Here is an 18,065-nt window from a genome sequence, read left to right as displayed (position 1 = left end):
TGTATTTGAGATCTTCTCCCTCTTTAGACTTAGTGGTTAGAGCGGGTCGTCCAATAATCAGAAGGTTGGCGGTTCTATTCCCACTCTTGCCACTCAGAGATTGGTGAAACTGACAGCTGGAGGGGTGGCAGTCCATCTCCTTGCCACGGCCCTTGAGCAAGGCACCTTACCCCCATGCTCCCCGGGCGCTGTGATTGGCTGCCCACCGCTCCGGTGTATATGGCATCTGTCTCTATGAGTGTGTGACCCTGTGCATGTGCATGTGCATGTGCATGAGTGTGTTCAACAGGTGCCGACATGGATGGGGTAAATTTAGTGTCTTTCCCTGCCAATATGACAATAAATCTGATCTGAAACACATCTTACAAACATACAAGTCCATTTATATACATACAAATAAATTAAACTGCAGACATATAAAAAAAACTGCTTTTTAGTGACTTTGTCCTCCTTGATCAGTGGCCAACAGTCAGTTATTTAACTTGCCATTTTTCTCGAGCAGACATCCAGATCTATAGGTTTCCTATCACATCCTATCATAGTGTCTCATGACAGCGTGTGGCTGTGAGCATCTGCTGCACCAGCTGCTCTTTTTTTTCTTGTGTAAAGAATGTAAATTTCTAGAATATTCAGAGAGTGGGCGAGTGGCGGATGGGATGACTGTACCTTCAGCTTGGGCAGCCGTTTAATGGTCTTGAGTGGCCGCAGGACTCGGAGGACCCGAAGGGACTTAATGGTATTGATGTCCTTGCCTTTCGTCCCTCTGTGCAGAGTGAAAATGCAGTTAGTCTGGGTGATGTAGTTTAACTGACATCCATGTTACAAAGCTCATTTCAAGCTCCATTAATGAGGTCTGAGTGGAGCACTAAAGACATATTGTGTAGTGCTGGTGGTAGACATGCATGTGAATGGATCGTATTTTTCTGCAGAAACATGCAACAAAAACGGGATGTTTTCTGATAAATTTCTCTTTCCTTCCATGTTTCCTTTTGTTTGCCTTTCCCTTCTCTCCTTCTCCCTTTTGATTTTTCATTTCTTTCGGGTTTTCTTCCTTCCCTCGGTGCATCTTTCTTTCCTCTTTGCATCCCGTTATTGTTTTTATCATATCTTACCGTCTTCCTTTCATTCCATCTCTCTTTGCAAAATGACTTTCACTGTTGTTTCTTTCAGCTGGTCCCCTTCAATCATTTCTTTCCCTCGGGCACTTTCTTCCCCCTTTTCCTTTCCATAGAATGCACATAATTCATTATAAAAGGTTTGTACATAACAGTGAAACTTATTTCTGCTCTTCTTCAAAACTTGGTACAAACTGAAATATTTTACGGCCTCATTAAAATTCACAATTTGGACGATGACAAGACGTATTTCCAAGATTTGTTTATGCTTCTTTGAACACAAGCAGCTAATAATGTTCCCTTAGAATAAAACACGCATCTCATATTCTTTACAATAAATGCTCAACGGATCCCTCCGACTCAGGCAGCAGTTTCTTTGCAGGAACCACAGCTGTCAATGACACCTGCATGTTTCTGTTTTTGTTGTTTGGGGAGGCGGGTGCGTATCAACAAATCGTATAGGAAGGGTTTGGAGATGGACACAAGCATACTTAAAAAAGAAAAAAGCCATTTTAATTGTCCCTAGAGGCCCTGCTGCTCCCCATACCAGGATGTCTCAAGCCAAGTTACAGTTAAGTAAATGTTTTCATCATAAAGTGCTCCAACGACACTGTAAAAAAAAAAAAAAAAATTAAAAAAAAATAAAGATTAAGATCAAAATTCTAAAACCTGCAGCCATTGAACAAAGATTAAAAGAGACATCCAATAAGTCTGAGTGCACTCTTTCTTGTGGAGCAGCAAAATATGAATGAAGATCATCTGCTCACCATCATACAGATGAGAGTTCAGTGAAATGATGCACTCATTTCCCTGGTCTCTGGACAAACCTGTTCGGTGCCACTTTTTACGCTCAAAACCCAAACCCCAAGTAAGAAGACGGATAGACAACTGCTTCTGTTGCTCGACTTAATTACAAAGCCTGTAAGCCTGGCTCGCTGGCTTTCTGCCAATGGAGGCATCAAAGAGTAATTTCCAAAGTCAGAGGGCACATCTTAATTATGCAGGATTGCACAAACAAGCTTTTCTATTGTCATGTCTTCTAAATGAGTTAATGCATTAGATTGTCTTGTAACTGCTTTCAAACTCTTAAATTTACACCCATTGACACACAAACACTCACAGAGTGCATCCATGTGACGTTAAAAAGACACCTGGTTGTTTGTTGGAGGGTTTTAGGGATTGGGCAACTCGTGAAAAATCCCAAGAAAACCGACCTTCAAGCCTTTACTGAGTAAAAAAGAAACTAAACAAAACATTTCGAATTGTAAAATATGATCATTTCTTAACACATGCTGGTAAACAAAGACGGAGCTCAAACTGGAAGCAACCACGGCTCCATATATCCCGGCTTAGGGCTTTTTTTCTTTTACAACAAAATGGCATGCAGCTCTCATGCTCGGATAACCTGCAAACCCTGACATGCAATCTGCAAAGTCTATTCTAGTCCTGCTATTCAGGAAGACTAAACACATTCAGATGGCAAGAAGAGTCTCCCAATAGCTTTCAGAAGCGCCTCGGGCCAAAAGGACGTAAAGTGTGTGTTCATGGGAGTGGATGCATGTTTGTGTTGCGTTCACATCCCGGTAGCACAAATCAGCTCCGACCAAAACGTGCGCCGCAGCCACGCACGTGTGGCCATTTTCAATCATTCTTTAAGCTGCTGCATCCTGTGAGCAGCGAGCACTTCCTGTTTAGGAACGCACATCTGTCCAGCTGCTGTACATTTCACTTACTTGAGGAATATTCTATTACATATGTACTAGGGCTGGGCGAGTTAACTCGTTATTATCGCGTTAACTCGTTAATTATTTAACGCCGATTCAATATTTTATCGCGCATTAACGCAGGTTTTATTATTTTTAATTTAAACAAAAAAAATTTGGGGGGGCTTTTGTGCCTTTAATGGATAGGAAAGTTCAGAAACAGGAAGCAGGGGGCAGAGAGAGGGGGAACGACACGCAGCACCCCTGTTTTATTATTTATTTTATTATTGTAAAAGTCTGTTGCCGTCTGCTGTGGAACACAAAAGAAAGTAATCGGCGGATCCACCAAACATGGAGAAGGGTACGGAACTTTTACTCGGCCATTTTCATTTTAAAGTTCTTCCAGACGGCGGAGTCGACAGAACCAAATTCATCTGTAAACTCTGCCAAGTTGAATTGTCTTCTCAGCGTAGTAGTTCCAGTCTAAAATATCACTTAAAGGCAAAACACACAACTGATAGCAGCAAGTCATTCAAGGAAACAGACAGTGGAGCGAGGCTTCTACATAAAAACTACAGAAAGATGCTGATGTTAAAAGTGTGTTTGCACAACAAATGTTATGGCACTTTCATTCATATGGCAGCACATTTAAAATAAAACTAAATGCTAAAAGCTATACGCTACTTTTGAATTTTGCGTACAAATGCGATTAATCGTGATTAATCAGGGAAATCATGGGATTAATTATATAAAAGATTTTAATCGTTGCCCAGCCCTAATATAAACACATATATACAGACATATTCTTAGCAAACTGCTCGGGGTCATCTTTATGTTGTACTGGGGAATTTATCAGGGGGAAAAAAAGAGTTAATTTTGATAAAAAAAGAATAATGAAAATCTTCATCACTTCTGTGTGTCATTTGCAACAATAAGCCATACGTATGTATTGTATTTAACAGAAAAGTAGTCAGTATTTTATCATTTTCCACACAGCCTGTGAGGAACACCACTCAAAGGGAATTCAGGTGAGAGGCTGTAATCTTTAATCGACTTTCCTCTAAGCCCGCTGCATTAAGGAGGCGAGATGTAGGCGGAGAAAGGTGGAGGACGCAGAGGTGAGGGTTATAATCCCTCCACAGGCTGACTGGTTAAAGCTGTTTAAGTCGTGACTGAAAGAGTCAGGATCAAAGCAAAACGACGGATAAAGACTTCAGTTTTAACACGACCGATAATTTGAGCGCAGATTTTCATGAGTGAACATCAGCAGCTGTAAGTTGGTCTTCTGAAAGCTATGAGGGGGGAATCCCAATATTGTCCTTTTGGATATGATGTCTCAATATTGGCGCAGGAAGAAAGGCAAGAGAGGAGGGAAACCGCTGTCATGTTGCAGGCATTTCGGGATCAGGAGTGAGAAGGTTTATTGGGAGGCTTAGAAGAGGAATGTTCTGTGCTTTATATGTGGGAAGAAAAAGAGGTTCACAAGGGGGTTAAATAAGCAAAAAGACATATAAGGGCAGTTCCCACCTGGCCACACTTTGTTGCGTTCTGATGAGGAAAAGAAAAGATAAGCATATGCAAGCAGACAACACAGAAAAAGACCAGCATAGAAAAAGGAAAGTGACATAAACACTTAAAGCAGATATCACAGTTAGAAAGAAAGATTAATTAGCCTGTCATACCTAAAGACATCCAAACAACACGATGAAAAGATAAGAGACCACCACTAACTCTTAAAGTAATCTGCAGTTTAAAGAGGAAGGCAATAAACAAGTCGGATGAAATTTAGAATCAAACGGTGCAGTGAGAGTAAATGAAATCTACAGGCAGAGGGTTATTATGGCACCTTAATGAGGCAAAGATGAGACGATAGTGTTAATGAGAACAATAAGGTGTGGGAATGCAATCACACTGCAAGGGAGGCCTGAACTCCCACCGTGCTCCTCTTTCCAAATTCAATGTGTATTCCTTTTAAATGTGAGTGAGCATCTGAGGTCATAGAGGCTCTATTTCAAATGCATATTGTAAAAAAAAATGTCCTGACTCGACTCTGAATGATGTCAGTTATTGAGCCTTTACTGTATGTGATGGAGAAATTCTGATATGATTATTGACTGATCTGTTTCCCCTTTCTGCCTCTGCTCAGGTGAGCTCTCAGGCGATTTACTGTAAGCTGTCTCATATAGTCATAACACGCTTCAAGTGTTGGACATTTGTGGGTTATTAATATTAGGTTAAATATGATTAGGTAATATTAGGTAACATATATTAAAGGCAATAATAATAATAATAATAATAATAATAATAATAATAATAATAATAATAATAATAATAATAATAATAATAATATATTATAGGCAAAATAATTAAAATGATTAAAAGCAAACAAAAATAATAATAAAAAATAATATTAGGTTAAATATTATTAGGTAATATTAGGTAAAATATATTAAAGGCAATAATAATAATAATAATAATAATAATAATAATAATATATTATAGGCAAAATAATTAAAATGATCAAAAGCAAACAAAAATAATAATAAAAATTAATATTAGGTTAAATATTATTAGGTAATATTAGGTAGAAAAAATACATAAAATAATATAAAGAGAAACAAACAAAATAATTAAAAACAAACAAAAATAATAATAAAAATTAATATTTGGTTATTTGTGTTGTTACCCAAAGCTGGACCACAGATCTCAAATAACCCAGTTTGTGGAGGAGAGGGGGGGAAGATGAGTTAAGATTGGCTGCTCTGAAAAGAGCTCCAAAGACATGGCTCATGTTAGAGCTGTTGTACTGCATTACTGTGGTATTTTGACCAAAGTAGGTCATGGATATTTGGTCAAAAATCTTAGTAAATTGGGTCTTGTAAAAACAAAAAAGGGCATAATTTGTATGCTTTAAGATACTCAAATAGGTCTGGTGTGGTGGTCTTCTAGAGTTCTGATTAATTAAGACTTGGCCTGGAAGTGAAGTTGGACTGAACGGAGTCCTGATACAGTTTACATGCGTTTATGTCTACATGCAGGGGTGCACATAAGATTTTTGGTCTTGTTCTCAGGGGAGAATCTAGGGTTGGTCCTCACATTTTAAATGTGCTTTTTCCTTAAAAACCCGCCTCACGGGAAGAACAAAATAGAGGGATCCGTGGAAAATGTGACACATGCTTTAATTTCAATTGAAAATGAAGAGAAGCAGCACAACATTTATTTATTACATTTATTATTATTATTAGTTAGTAGTAGTATTTTTATTAGAATTGGTATTATTATTGGTGTTGTTAATATACAATCATTGTATAAATATTAATAATTTTTTGAGCTACTTGAATAATTTGAATTTCCCCCATTGGGGGATAAATAAAGTATTTCTCTATTCAATTCTAACAAACACCCCAAAATTCATCTGCTTCCAGTTTTTCACTCTAATCTGAATTTATTGTCTGGATGATGCTGCTTCCCTCTTCTCCAGAATGATACGCGTTCCCGACGTTGACTCCTCTTCAGAAGCTGAATATCTCATTTCTCATATGATAAAGGCTAAAAGAAAAACATCCCTCAGTGCTTAATGCTGTTCTTTATTCAGTTTGTGGAGTGGACCACTGGGCCTCTGCTCCTGACTCCGTCTGTTTTCATTATCAGTTGCTTGAACTACTTTCTGCTGCTCTCTGCTATCATTATGCTTATCAAACGCTGGATGACTAAAAAATTTTGTATAAAAGGTGCCGTTTTTGTCCACCAGATTGGGATTTTCCCGCTATATTCTGCACTGCATCTCTGTGCGTTCATTGTTCGTTTGAAGCTGACCTCCTGCAGCCACTCTTCAGAGAACACGCGCTCCTTTTGCGGTTCAGATTCAGTCTGACATTTATCTGGAGGTGGAGGAACACCAAAGTAAGAGGCCTATCCTGCGCTGCAACTATCTATCCATGAATCTTACACTGGAAAAAATCTAAATCTTACCAAGTATATTTGTCTCATTGAGTATCTCATTACACTTAATATAAGACACAACTGCCTAACAAGTACCATTTCAGCCAGATATAGGGACTTGTTTTAATACAATACACCTGGAATATCTTGTTAAGTGAAAAAGTCTTGAAAACAAATTGTTTTGAGTCATATTTCACATGAAACAAGCTTTTTTTTTTCATTTGAAGAGGTTTTTAAGCTAATTTCAAGATCACTTTTATCTCAAAAGTCCTAAATATCACATTTTATTTCAAGAAATAAGACAAGCTGATTTTCACTAGTTCCATTGGCAGATTTTTTTTGCTTATTTCAAGCAAAAACATCATGTATTTGTTGTTTTTTTACTTATGTTTGGAGGGGCATTTTTTCCAGTGTAGGTACGCAAACGAGCGTTAAGTTTCAGCTGGCGCGCATTTTTTGTTTTGATCGCTCATGAGCACCTGCGCTCCACTTATGTGCACCTCTGTATACATGTAAACATCTTAATGGATGCAGGCAAATTCAAGCATAATCTGAAATATTTCAGGATGTCAGAGTAAAAATGAAAAAGTGCTAACTGACAATCATTGTTCAGCCATTTCATTCACCGACTGACGTGAGGCTGGAGACGGCATGCTGCTGCCTGTGTTGCATTCCCATTCTTTGGGCTTTCTATAATTCTTTTGTACATGTAGGGTAGTGATAAGGGTGTTTCTCTGGGGAAAAAAACAAGCCACTCAAACCAGACCTCTCAGCAGGGATTTAGATAGAGGATGTTTTCCTTTGCAGTGGCCAAACAACAGCAACAGAGTAATTGCTGTGCATCAACAAGTGTGAATCAGATTTATGCGAGCTGTAAGTTGACATAAAACCTATAAAATGAGTTTGATTCTTTTTAACTTCGATGCCAAAAATAGGGCCAAATTATCTTGCTGAAGAAAAACACCAACAAATAACCTAATAACGACTTCTGAAACTTCTTCTAGATGTATGTTCTGTTTTGTGATGTTTTACAACCAACAGAGGCTAAAACTATGAAATTAAGATGTGTCTACGGTATATTCACAAAAATCTTTAAGTTTTGTAATGTGAATGCATCCCATGACGCACTTGCATGGTATGAATATGAAGGACTTGATTGGAAGTACCAAATACTGAACAGGAGATTAATGTAGAATGGAGATATAAAGGGGAAATGTGACAACCCCAAAGTTAACTATGTTTAAGACTGCTGAGCAGATCGATTCTATCAGATTTAATCTATGTTCATGTGTTTAAAAATGAAAATAAATCGTGACTATTCACTCTGTTTATGCAATTTTTCTTAGAATATTCTAATTACAGCAGTATCCAGACTTTTCTGGGCTCATTAGAAATATTTATAAAAACTTTTAAATGCTTTTAACAACAGAGTGCGTTGTTCACTGTGCTGCGAACACATTTAATACAGCGTATAATTGTAAAGCAGGTAATTGCACTTATGTAACCTGCATGCAGCTGTAACACACAGTTATGGCCCAAAAACAGAGTAAATGCCAGCATCTTTAATCATGGCTCTGGCTGTGGTGATAAGAAGAGCAAATAACAAAATATGACATTTGCTGGAAACATTTGGCTGGGAGAGTAAGGCTGATGCAGACTATAAACTGAAATGACACCGGCTGACGGACATGAAGCAAAGCAGAGGACACAAACAGGAAGAGATACACGTGGATAGATAGGCAGAAAGAGCTGGCATTACCCCATAAGGCTCCTGAAAGCAATCCAAGCCAAAACACAAAGAAGAAAGAGGACAAAGAGTGGCAAAGACGGTCAGCAACAGATAAAAGACAGAGAGAAGCATCACTCTGCAGCTGGGGAAAGCGTCACCAAGAAAAACACACTTCAGAGTTTCAATACAGACTAAATATGTGAGAATAGAGACAGTTGGGATCAAAACATCTCCACAGATACAGAAAGCAAGTTTATAAATGTTCAAGAGTTAAATCTCACCGATAAAAAATGTGTCTGAACTGGGCCAAAGATGTTCTACAAATAATAAGATTTCACTTAATGTACAAGACACAATGCTCGGTACAGCATGTGATGGATATTAACTAAACCCATTCAAAGTGTGGAATGAGAAACTCCATTCAAAATGACAAAAAATGTTTGTTTATTCATTCCCTTAAAGATTAAACTTTCACCAAATGGAGACATTTTTAAATCCAGGTTAAAAACATTTCTTTTCTCATGTGTCTATGCATGAAATCTGCACGATATCTTTGAATTTATCTGGACTGTTGCTTGTTTTTAAATTCATTTAAATTATTTTAATTGTTTCTCTTTATATTCTTTTATGTATTTTTAATGCTTCTTCCACTCCCTGCTGCAATGCTTTTATTTTATGTAAAGCACTTTGAATTTTTTTGTACATGAGATGTGCTACAAATAAATTTGATTTGATTTGATTTGATACAGACCCTGCAGGCAGCAGGAAGGGAAACAAGACTCACCTAAGGACCAAAAAACCTTCTCAGGTGTTTCCTCTTGGAAGGAAACAGTCCTTTCAGTTCTCTTAAGGAGGAAGTGGATCTTTAAACCATACAACTGGAGTTAAACCCCAAAACTCAAATATATATATGTATAAATACTAAATTTTTGTTACTTCCTGGTTGGGTTTGGGTAATAACATTAGCTGGTCTGAAGGAGAGAATTATTTGTCTCTTCACACGCAGGTGCTCACATGACCACTAGAGGTCACATGTTCCTTGAACCTAATTATAGGCCATTATTGCCTGCATGAAAAAATGATCAATGGGGTTATTTTTGGGAAGGACAACAGTCTCTTCAACCAGATCACGACTAAAAATGTCATTGAAACTCTCCACATGTGATATGCAATTACCAGGTTCACTGTATCAGGGAGTTACTATGATGGAACCTGTCTGTTATAAGAAAATCACCTCCCTCTGCTCCTTCGTGAAGTTTAAACCTACCAGCCAAACTCTGCACTTGCAGGGAGGGGTTGTGGAGACTCTATGTAACAATGAGAATGTCTGACATAGTCATGGTGGCAAGTAACCTTCAGGCAGCACAAAAGCCTTGAATTTCATGGGGAAATAATTGGACGCCAACATCCAAGCCATTAGAGCAAAGCACAGAATCAGAGGCACCGAGTGTCAGTGTGCCTCATGTTGATTCTCTCCAGGTTATGGATAGTGGAAAGGAGGTGACAGCAACAAAAAACTGCTTCATTACAACACAAATAGTGATTTTTGTCTCAAGGGATAATGAAAAAGTGACTTACGAGCAGGCAAAGGCCACCAAGGCTCCACTGACCACAATAAAGTCCAGGATGTTCCAGAGGTCACGGAAATAAGAGCCAGGGTGGAGGAGCAGTCCCAAGTCAATCATCTGGAGTCACGTGATGAACAGTTAGTGCAAAAAATGGAGGAAATGGGACAATAAAGCAGAGTGTGACCAATGGTAACACACAACTGGCACCCAGTTACCCAGAGTGTGTGAGCCTTTACACAAAGCTCAAAATATTCCTCTAAAACTGAGGTAAACTTGGCTTTCAGTGATAAGAGTTCACCACGAAGCAGTGAAATACTTTGGCTGCATGTGTAGCCTAAACATTAAAGGGATAGTTTGCCTCTTTTGACATGAAGCTGTATGACATCCCATATTAGCAACATCATTTATGAACATTTTCTTACCCCCTGCTGCGTCCTGTGAGCCGAGTTCCAGCCTCGTTTTGGTGTTGATGAAGGTAGTCCGGCTAGTTGGCTGGGGCTTAAAAAATAAAGCGTTTTGCTTCTCAAAACAATATGCGTTCAACAGAGTAATACATTTGCATCACAAAATCATTCTCCAGGAAAAAGTCAGACCTCACAATCGCTTGGCACTATTTTCTCTCCCTTCGTATCACTGCCTGCTGCCACCTGCCGACAGCCGCGCCTGTTACGGTGTTTGCTGCTCGGAAGCAGGGGACTGCTCGGTCTGCACGGTCTACACAGCAGGCAGTGATACGAAGGGAGAGAAAATAGTGGCAACACTGGAAAAAATCAAAGTCTTACCAAGTATATTTGTCTCATTTCTAGTCAAAATATCTCATTACACTTAATATAAGACACAACTGCCTAACAAGTACTATTTCAGCCAGATATAGGGACTTGTTTAAAGACAATACATCTGGAATATCTTGTTAAGTGAAAAAGTCTTGATTCACATATCATATGAAACAAGCTTTTTTTGTCATTTGAAGAGGTTTTTAAGCTAATTTCAAGATCACTTTTATCTCAAAAGTTCTAAATATCACATCTTATTTCAAGAAATCTTGACAAACCGATTTTCACTAGTTCCATTGGCAAATTTTTTGCTTATTTCAAGCAAAAACGTCTTGTATTTGTTGTTTTTTAACTTATTTTTGGAGGGACATTTTTTCCAGTGAAGCGATTGTGAGGTCTGACTTTTTCCTGGAGAACGATTTTGTGATGCAAATGTATTACTCTTTTGAACGCATATTGTTTTGAGAAGCAAACGCTTTATTTTAGTGGCCCCAGCCAACTAGCCGGACTACCTTCGTCAACACCAAAACGAGGCTGGAACTCTGCTCACAGGACGCAGCAGGGGGTAAGAAAATGTTCATAAATGATGTTGCTGATATGGGATGTCACACAGCTTCATGTCAAAAGAGGCGAACTATCCCTTTAAAAAGCTTGAGTTTCATTTAGACCAAGCTGGAACAATTCGGAGCAGCTTTCTCAGGACCCAAGTCTTCCTCCAGCCTTCTCACCTTGATCACCATCTCAAAAGTGAAGACTCCAGTGAACACATAGTCCAGATATTTGAGAACCTGTAAACAAGAAGAAAAATCCTTTGAGATGACTTATCAGCTGAAACTGTCACAGACGTTTTCAGTTTAAGAAGTGTGCGTAAACAGGGCGGGTATGCACGGCACGTTCCTCCACCCTGTCAGAGGTCTCCGGCTCTGTTAGCTTTGTACACTTCTGCACATATACACACCACATGAACATCCACTCATACACACAGGCTGACATATGTACACACCATCACCTCAGCTCCCCTCTGTGCCCCTGACTGGAATACTAATTAGCTGTGCTTGTCTGTCAAAATGAAAAGGAAAATGCACGTATTTCATTCCTGTTCTCAACATGAGCTGACATGACACGCATTGATATTATGAACCAACTTCAGAATGAGCTATTAGTCCAAAAAATAGACTTAAAAGCTTGTTTTCGTGCTTCCCTCTGCTTCTTTAACATGAGTTAACTGTCAAGCTCTGTTAGAAAGTTCTTCTCAATCAGTCCAAATGAATCAGCCAGTTAGCCCAAATGAGACGTATCTGTGTTAGCCTCCCTCCGCTCGTGTGAGCATGCACATTTTCACGCAAACACTTGTCTGTGTCTGTTTATCTGTGGAAGAGTGAGTGTGTCTGTTGTGTTCCTCCAGATGTTTATTTATGAGGGCCAGACGTCAGCTTGACTCACGTTGTTCCGTGGTGCGTTGGCTTGGACGGGGTCCTCAGCTGCCAGGGTGATGCTGCTCATGGTAATGACCATCAGGATGCACATTTCAAAGTAACGAAGGTTCACTATGTAGTGGCATAGCCGCCGCACCCTGCAACATCACATACATATAATCAAGCCCACACACACCCAAACTGAGCACAGCATGCAGTGACAGCTCACGGGGTAAACTGAGGTGACGCACCCCCGAAACGGCCACGGACAGACGCACATCTCCTCTGTCCGAGTGATAAACAAACGTGAACAGGTGTCAGCTTCCGGCATGCTGCGTCATTAAAGGGCAAGTTTTTTTTTTTTTAAACCCGGACCTTATTTCTGGCATAAAACACGTTCATCTACTCAGCGATAACAGTTTGGTGAAAGTCGGCGTCCTTCGGAAGATATTCAGATCACTGGAGATCGGCGTATATCCATATAACGGGAGAGAACAGGCCAGAGACAATACAGCCTCTAAATAAGGCATTATCTGTCTTTATTTCACCAATACTTTAAGACCAATGAATGAATGAATGCGTACTATTGCACTGTTAGCTCAGAGCTGCCGTGTTGTTGTTATTGGGGGCTTTCTACACACTGATCTACTGGGATGACATCATCGATGTCATAAGCTCTATCCGTAGTCAACAGAAGTTAGCTTCATCAAGCTGTTTTTCATGCAGACATGATGAAAATCATCTCAAATGTTTTTCAGTTATATGACGAACGGTTGACTGTGACATGAGTATTTATGTTATCTCTATGAAAGTGGTAAACGGAGTTGAGTTTTCTGACACCTTAATGTCAGTTCAACTGACTAAAAGGGGAGCCAAAAGTGGAGTAGGAAGTTCAGCTTGCACATCACCCAGTTTCTTGCTCAACATTAAGCAAAACTGTTAAAGGTTAAAACTAGAACTATGCGATAAAACGCTAACGATAGCTAGCAATGAATAACTTTTCCTCGATAGAGATATGAAACATGGTCGATATACTTTTCCATAGATTCCATTCGTCCATCTTTAGACAGACAACACGAACAGCCAATGAGAACGAGAGTTGTGCCGCGCTGAACCAATCACGTGGCTGGAATAGGGCCATGCTAGCAGCTAGCCGGCTGGACAATTAGCGCTACGCGCTTGTAAAGCTCATTTTGCGTAAAAAATAATTAAAAAAAGGGTGTCTCACAATGAAACAAATTAACCCGGAAGCTGCATCTACCCAAAATTTTATTTAATCCGGGGTTTTTTTTAGCAGAAATGTAATTTTTCGAGCGAGCGGAAATGTAATTTTTCCGTTCCGCCACTAATTATTATTTTTTTACATTTTTTATTAAATCATGTACAAAATACATGGCTTACGTCATCTTATATACAATTTAAAGGAGAAGGTGCATATGAAGAATGCAGAACAGAAAACATGAAAATAAAATCTTCGTAAAATAAATAAAGACAAAATAATGTTTGCTATGGCATTTGTCGCAAATCGTATTTTTCAAACAAACTAAAAAGTTTCATAGCATTTTACTTTTTGTAATATTAAGGGCTTTGGTAAAGGAAAGAAAATCTTTATGAAATACAAAAAAATCTGGGTTTTACATTCATATATTAACACTTATGTATGAAATATTTTCCGAATAATAATATGTTATTGACCAGAAAGTCCCATTCACTGTAGCCGTGGCGTGTTCGTTTTTGCTGTAGAAGCCGTATAACAGAGTAGCGTGCACTGCTAGTGATGTCGAGCACATGTTTCCGACAAAGACGTGGAATACCGCTAATCTGTTTCATCACCTGAAGCAGCGCCACCCGTTTGAGCACAGAAAATGCAAACTTTTACAAACACAGGTGGAACAGGTGCTAATCTTCCCCGATAACAACGCCTGTGCAGCAGCAGCAACAGACCACAGAGTCTGCTTTATCCAGCGCCGTGTGACACAAAATCTAAGAGACACCATGATATTACAAATGCAGCTTATTGAAGTACAAGTTATGGACCCGATATATATCGATATCGACTGATATATAAAAAAATATATCATGATATGACTTTTTCCCATATCGCCCAGCCCTCTGAAACATAGATCAGTTGGCTGTTTGTACTCACTTTAGTAAGAATGATGAAACAAACCAAACACAGGTTCATTTTAACTGCCACAGGAGAAGCAAAAGACAAGAAGGCAAGAAACTCTAAACCGCCTTAAAAAGCATATAATTAAGGACATTAAAACATTAAGAAAATGATCCCATCTAATGCAGTTTGAGGGGTTCCGTTGTTGGGGGGCATGTGGTTGTGGATAGATGAGACATGACTTGACATTTCCTTAAGAATTTACTTAATTAAGTATGAGATATTTGTGTAATGGTGAGTATATATCAACATCAAACAAACAAACGTTGATTAAATTATTAAATGGAGAGATTTTCATACTCGGTGTTCTGTTTATGCTTATTCTGCTTCAGCCCTTTGAGGCGCCTTCCAGTTGTGACTTACGGGTTCGTCTGTCCAAAGATGAACATTGAGCTGTAGGGAAGAATCTGCCGAGGCCCATTAGCTGCCTCCTCCTCTTCCAGATCCTTCTTCTCCTCGCTGAGTTGGAAGTTGTCACAGTCGATTTTATTCACTAGTGCAAACAAAACATAAACGTTAAATTCATGATAGATTGTGTTATTTAGCTGTTTAATGACTAATAATGAAAATATACCAAAGTCAAGGCTAAGCAAGGCAGTGTTAGTTGATCGTAAACTTTTTTCACCTATTTTACATTCCCCAAGCAAAATATAAAGAAGTGAAAAGTAGTGAAAGGTAGTTTAAGACTGGATTCTGAGGAAATTGGTCATTTTTATTGCATATGACAAGTTTATTCATCATTTTCTTTGCTGAGATGATGGCATGTGGTGACTCTGCTAATTACCCTTAATTACCCTTAATGACTTCGTAGCAAATTGATGACTGGTGGAAATATCACAACACAATCTATATAAAGAAATAAGACTCACTGGGTATGATGGTAGTTTCACCGGGTGGGGCAGTGATGGTGACGGGAATGTGGATGGCGTTGCTGTTGATGCCAGCCTGGCTGGCTCTGGTGGAGTTCTTCTGATTGTCGGCATCCTCTTGCTTTTCACTTAAAGTCAAGCTGCTCCGCTTCGGCTGTGAAGGACTGCATGCAAATCTATCCTCCTCAGCGTCTGACTGCCTCTCCCTTGGGGAGAAATTGTGCATTGTATTACAAGTGTTACACACAACCTGAAAAAGATCAACACGGATGCTACGTTTTGGACCTGTTGAGTGCCGGCGGTCCTTACCTGTAACTTTTGGATCCATTATTGTTCCTCTTGGTGTCGTCTCCACCCAGAGTAGACTGAGCTCTGGTCATGCGAGAGCAGCGTCCCTTCCTTTCTTCGTTGCCATCCCCTCCACCTCCCCCCCTTCCTCTGGACTCTCCCTGGGCACCGTTTGCCAACAGACCATTTCCTTCTTTGGGTGTCCGATGGGAGTGGTGGCGGCGGTGACCTCTTTCCTCCCCTTCTCCGCCTCCCCGAGCATCGCCGGCCTCCTCCTCAGGGGAGCTGGCCTTGTGGTGGTGCCGGTGTCCCTGCCCACCGTCACGGCTCTGGCTCCTCTCCTCTCCCCTCTCCTTAGTTTGGGGACCATCTGCATTGTGTTCCCGGCTCCTGCTGTGATGCGTGTGATGCCTTCCTCCCCGGCCGTCACCTCCATCATCGTTCCTGTCGCGGTGGCGGTGATGCCTCCTGGAGTGCGTGTGGAAGCTGTCTCCTACCCTGTCCTGCCACGAATCCGCTGCCTCCTCCGGACCCCCTTCGGGTTGCCTGCAAGGTTTGTCGCCATTCTTGCCCTCCACCACGAGGGGCCGGTCCATGTGAGTCTTCATGTCGGGGTGCAGGTGGAGGGCGGTGGACATTCGGAGGCGTTCTTCGGGATCGAGCTCGCTGAACAGGGCCTCGCTGCTGGCCCTTATGTTGTGTCTCCTCAGCTGGCAGGTCCTCTGCTCCCACACGGACTTGGCCTTTGCAGACCGCTGCTGCTCTCTGCTGCAAACATCGAACCAAATTCAACAAGAAGCAACATTGCGCAAGAGGAAAACTTTTTCAATCTGTATTCAGGGAGTTAAATGTTTCGATGAGATTTAGGTGAACATTGCAACCCAGTTTCATCCATAGCCAACATTCCTTTCAATGACATTCAACAAGCCTCGGACAGTGTTGAGTAAGAGAGACAGAAACAGGGCCATGGATGCGTCAGCACAAATGTTCACCATGGTAAAGTTTTCCACTTACCATGCGGAAGTATTACATGGAGAAGGACTACAGAGCCCGCACCTAAGATGGTCAAATGTGTCCGATGCTGATGTGTGGTATAAATTCCTGGGATGATATGTTCTGATTTCAGGTGACACTGACTGAAGAGCAATTTAATTGTGTTCCACGGATTAAATAGTGTGAAATTAAATGCAGATGGTATCTAAGAGGTAAAGAAACTGTGTAAAATGTTACAAGAAGAGAAGAGTTATTGGTTTCTGTTATTATTCCTCATACCTGTGTGAGCTGTACAGACTGTGCAAACTTTACCGATGTTCTATGCAAAGAACACAGACTACTAAAGGGATAGTTCGCCTCTTTTGACATGAAGCTGTATGACATCCCATATTAGCAATATAATTTATGAACATTTTCTTACCCCCTGCTGTGTCCTGTGAGCAGAGTTCCAGCCTCGTTTTGGTGTTGACGAAGGTAGTCCGGCTAGTTGGCTGGGGCTTAAAATATAAAGCATCTTGCTTCTCAAAACAATATGCGTTCAAAAGAGTAATACATTCGCATCACAAAATCGTTCTCCAGGAGTCTGACCTCACAATCGCTTGGCGCTATTTTCTCTCCCTTTCGTATCACTGCCTGCTGTGCAGACCGTGCAGACCGAAGTGCAGACCGAGCTGTAAACACCGTAACAGGTGCGGCTGTCGGCAGCGCAGTGATACGAAGGGAGAGAAAATAGAGCCAAGCGATTGTGAGGTCTGACTTTTTTGGATGAACGATTTTGTGATGCCAATGTATTACTCTTTTGAACGCATATTGTTTGGAGAAGCAAAATGCTTTATTTTTTAAACCCCAGCCAACTAGCCGGACTACTTTCGTCAACGCCAAAACGAGGCTGGAACTCGGCTCACAGGACGCAGCAGGGGGTAAGAAAATGTTCATAAATGATATTGCTAATATGGGATGTCATACAGCTTCATGTCAAAAGAGGTGAACTATCCCTTTAAAGTTTTCAAAGTTAGTGTGAATCAGCTAATGTGTTAATGCACCAAGCAGAAAGAACATGCTATGAGTTCTGGCCTTTCCCCTCAATTTGTCTTTGAGCACGTCAATAGGCGTAAATCTTTCTTTCATGAAGGCGCTGCATACTGTTCCTCTTTGTAAACAGTATGGTTTGTTTACTTGGTCATTTACAGGATTGTTAAGTTAGCTCCACTTGGTCACCTGCAGCTCAAGATACGTCGGGTAGGGGAGCAGTAGACAGTAAAACTCCTAAAAGACACAGACAGAAAACACACACAGGACACAGGACTGATACCCACAGACAGGTGAAGGACACACGCACAGGTAGCATTTGCATGGTTGCAGAAGAGAACACGAAAGATGTTACACTGACAGGAAAGAAGTGTTATTTTGTGATTTATATCCACAAAGCACATGCGCACTAAAAGGAAAAAAGAAAGAAAAAACTTTGGGCTTTGTTTAGACTTGACTCACATTGTTTCA

General features: G+C 40.3%; 1 protein-coding gene across 5 annotated transcripts in view; it reads right to left on the bottom strand.

Moving 5' to 3' along the window:
* cacna1bb (calcium channel, voltage-dependent, N type, alpha 1B subunit, b) overlaps positions 1–18,065 on the bottom strand; it is a 189,270-nt gene that overhangs the window by 42,103 nt on the left and 129,102 nt on the right. For 4 of the 5 annotated variants that reach the window (XM_075455633.1, XM_075455632.1, XM_075455635.1 and 1 more), the window contains exons 22-28: positions 15,594–16,340; positions 15,285–15,490; positions 14,779–14,908; positions 12,274–12,403; positions 11,559–11,618; positions 10,068–10,174; positions 667–763 (exon numbers count right to left, since the gene is read on the bottom strand). In XM_075455633.1, coding sequence (XP_075311748.1) covers positions 667–763; positions 10,068–10,174; positions 11,559–11,618; positions 12,274–12,403; positions 14,779–14,908; positions 15,285–15,490; positions 15,594–16,340 — 1,477 coding nt within the window. The remainder of the gene's footprint in view (positions 1–666; positions 764–10,067; positions 10,175–11,558; positions 11,619–12,273; positions 12,404–14,778; positions 14,909–15,284; positions 15,491–15,593; positions 16,341–18,065) is intronic. The other variant, XM_075455634.1, reaches the window with a different exon arrangement.

This window comes from Odontesthes bonariensis, chromosome 22 (assembly GCF_027942865.1).
Source record: "Odontesthes bonariensis isolate fOdoBon6 chromosome 22, fOdoBon6.hap1, whole genome shotgun sequence".
In the NCBI taxonomy this organism is placed as follows: domain Eukaryota; kingdom Metazoa; phylum Chordata; class Actinopteri; order Atheriniformes; family Atherinopsidae; genus Odontesthes; species Odontesthes bonariensis.
Note: the sequence above shows the minus strand (reverse complement) of the source record. Positions and strands in the feature narration are given on the sequence as shown.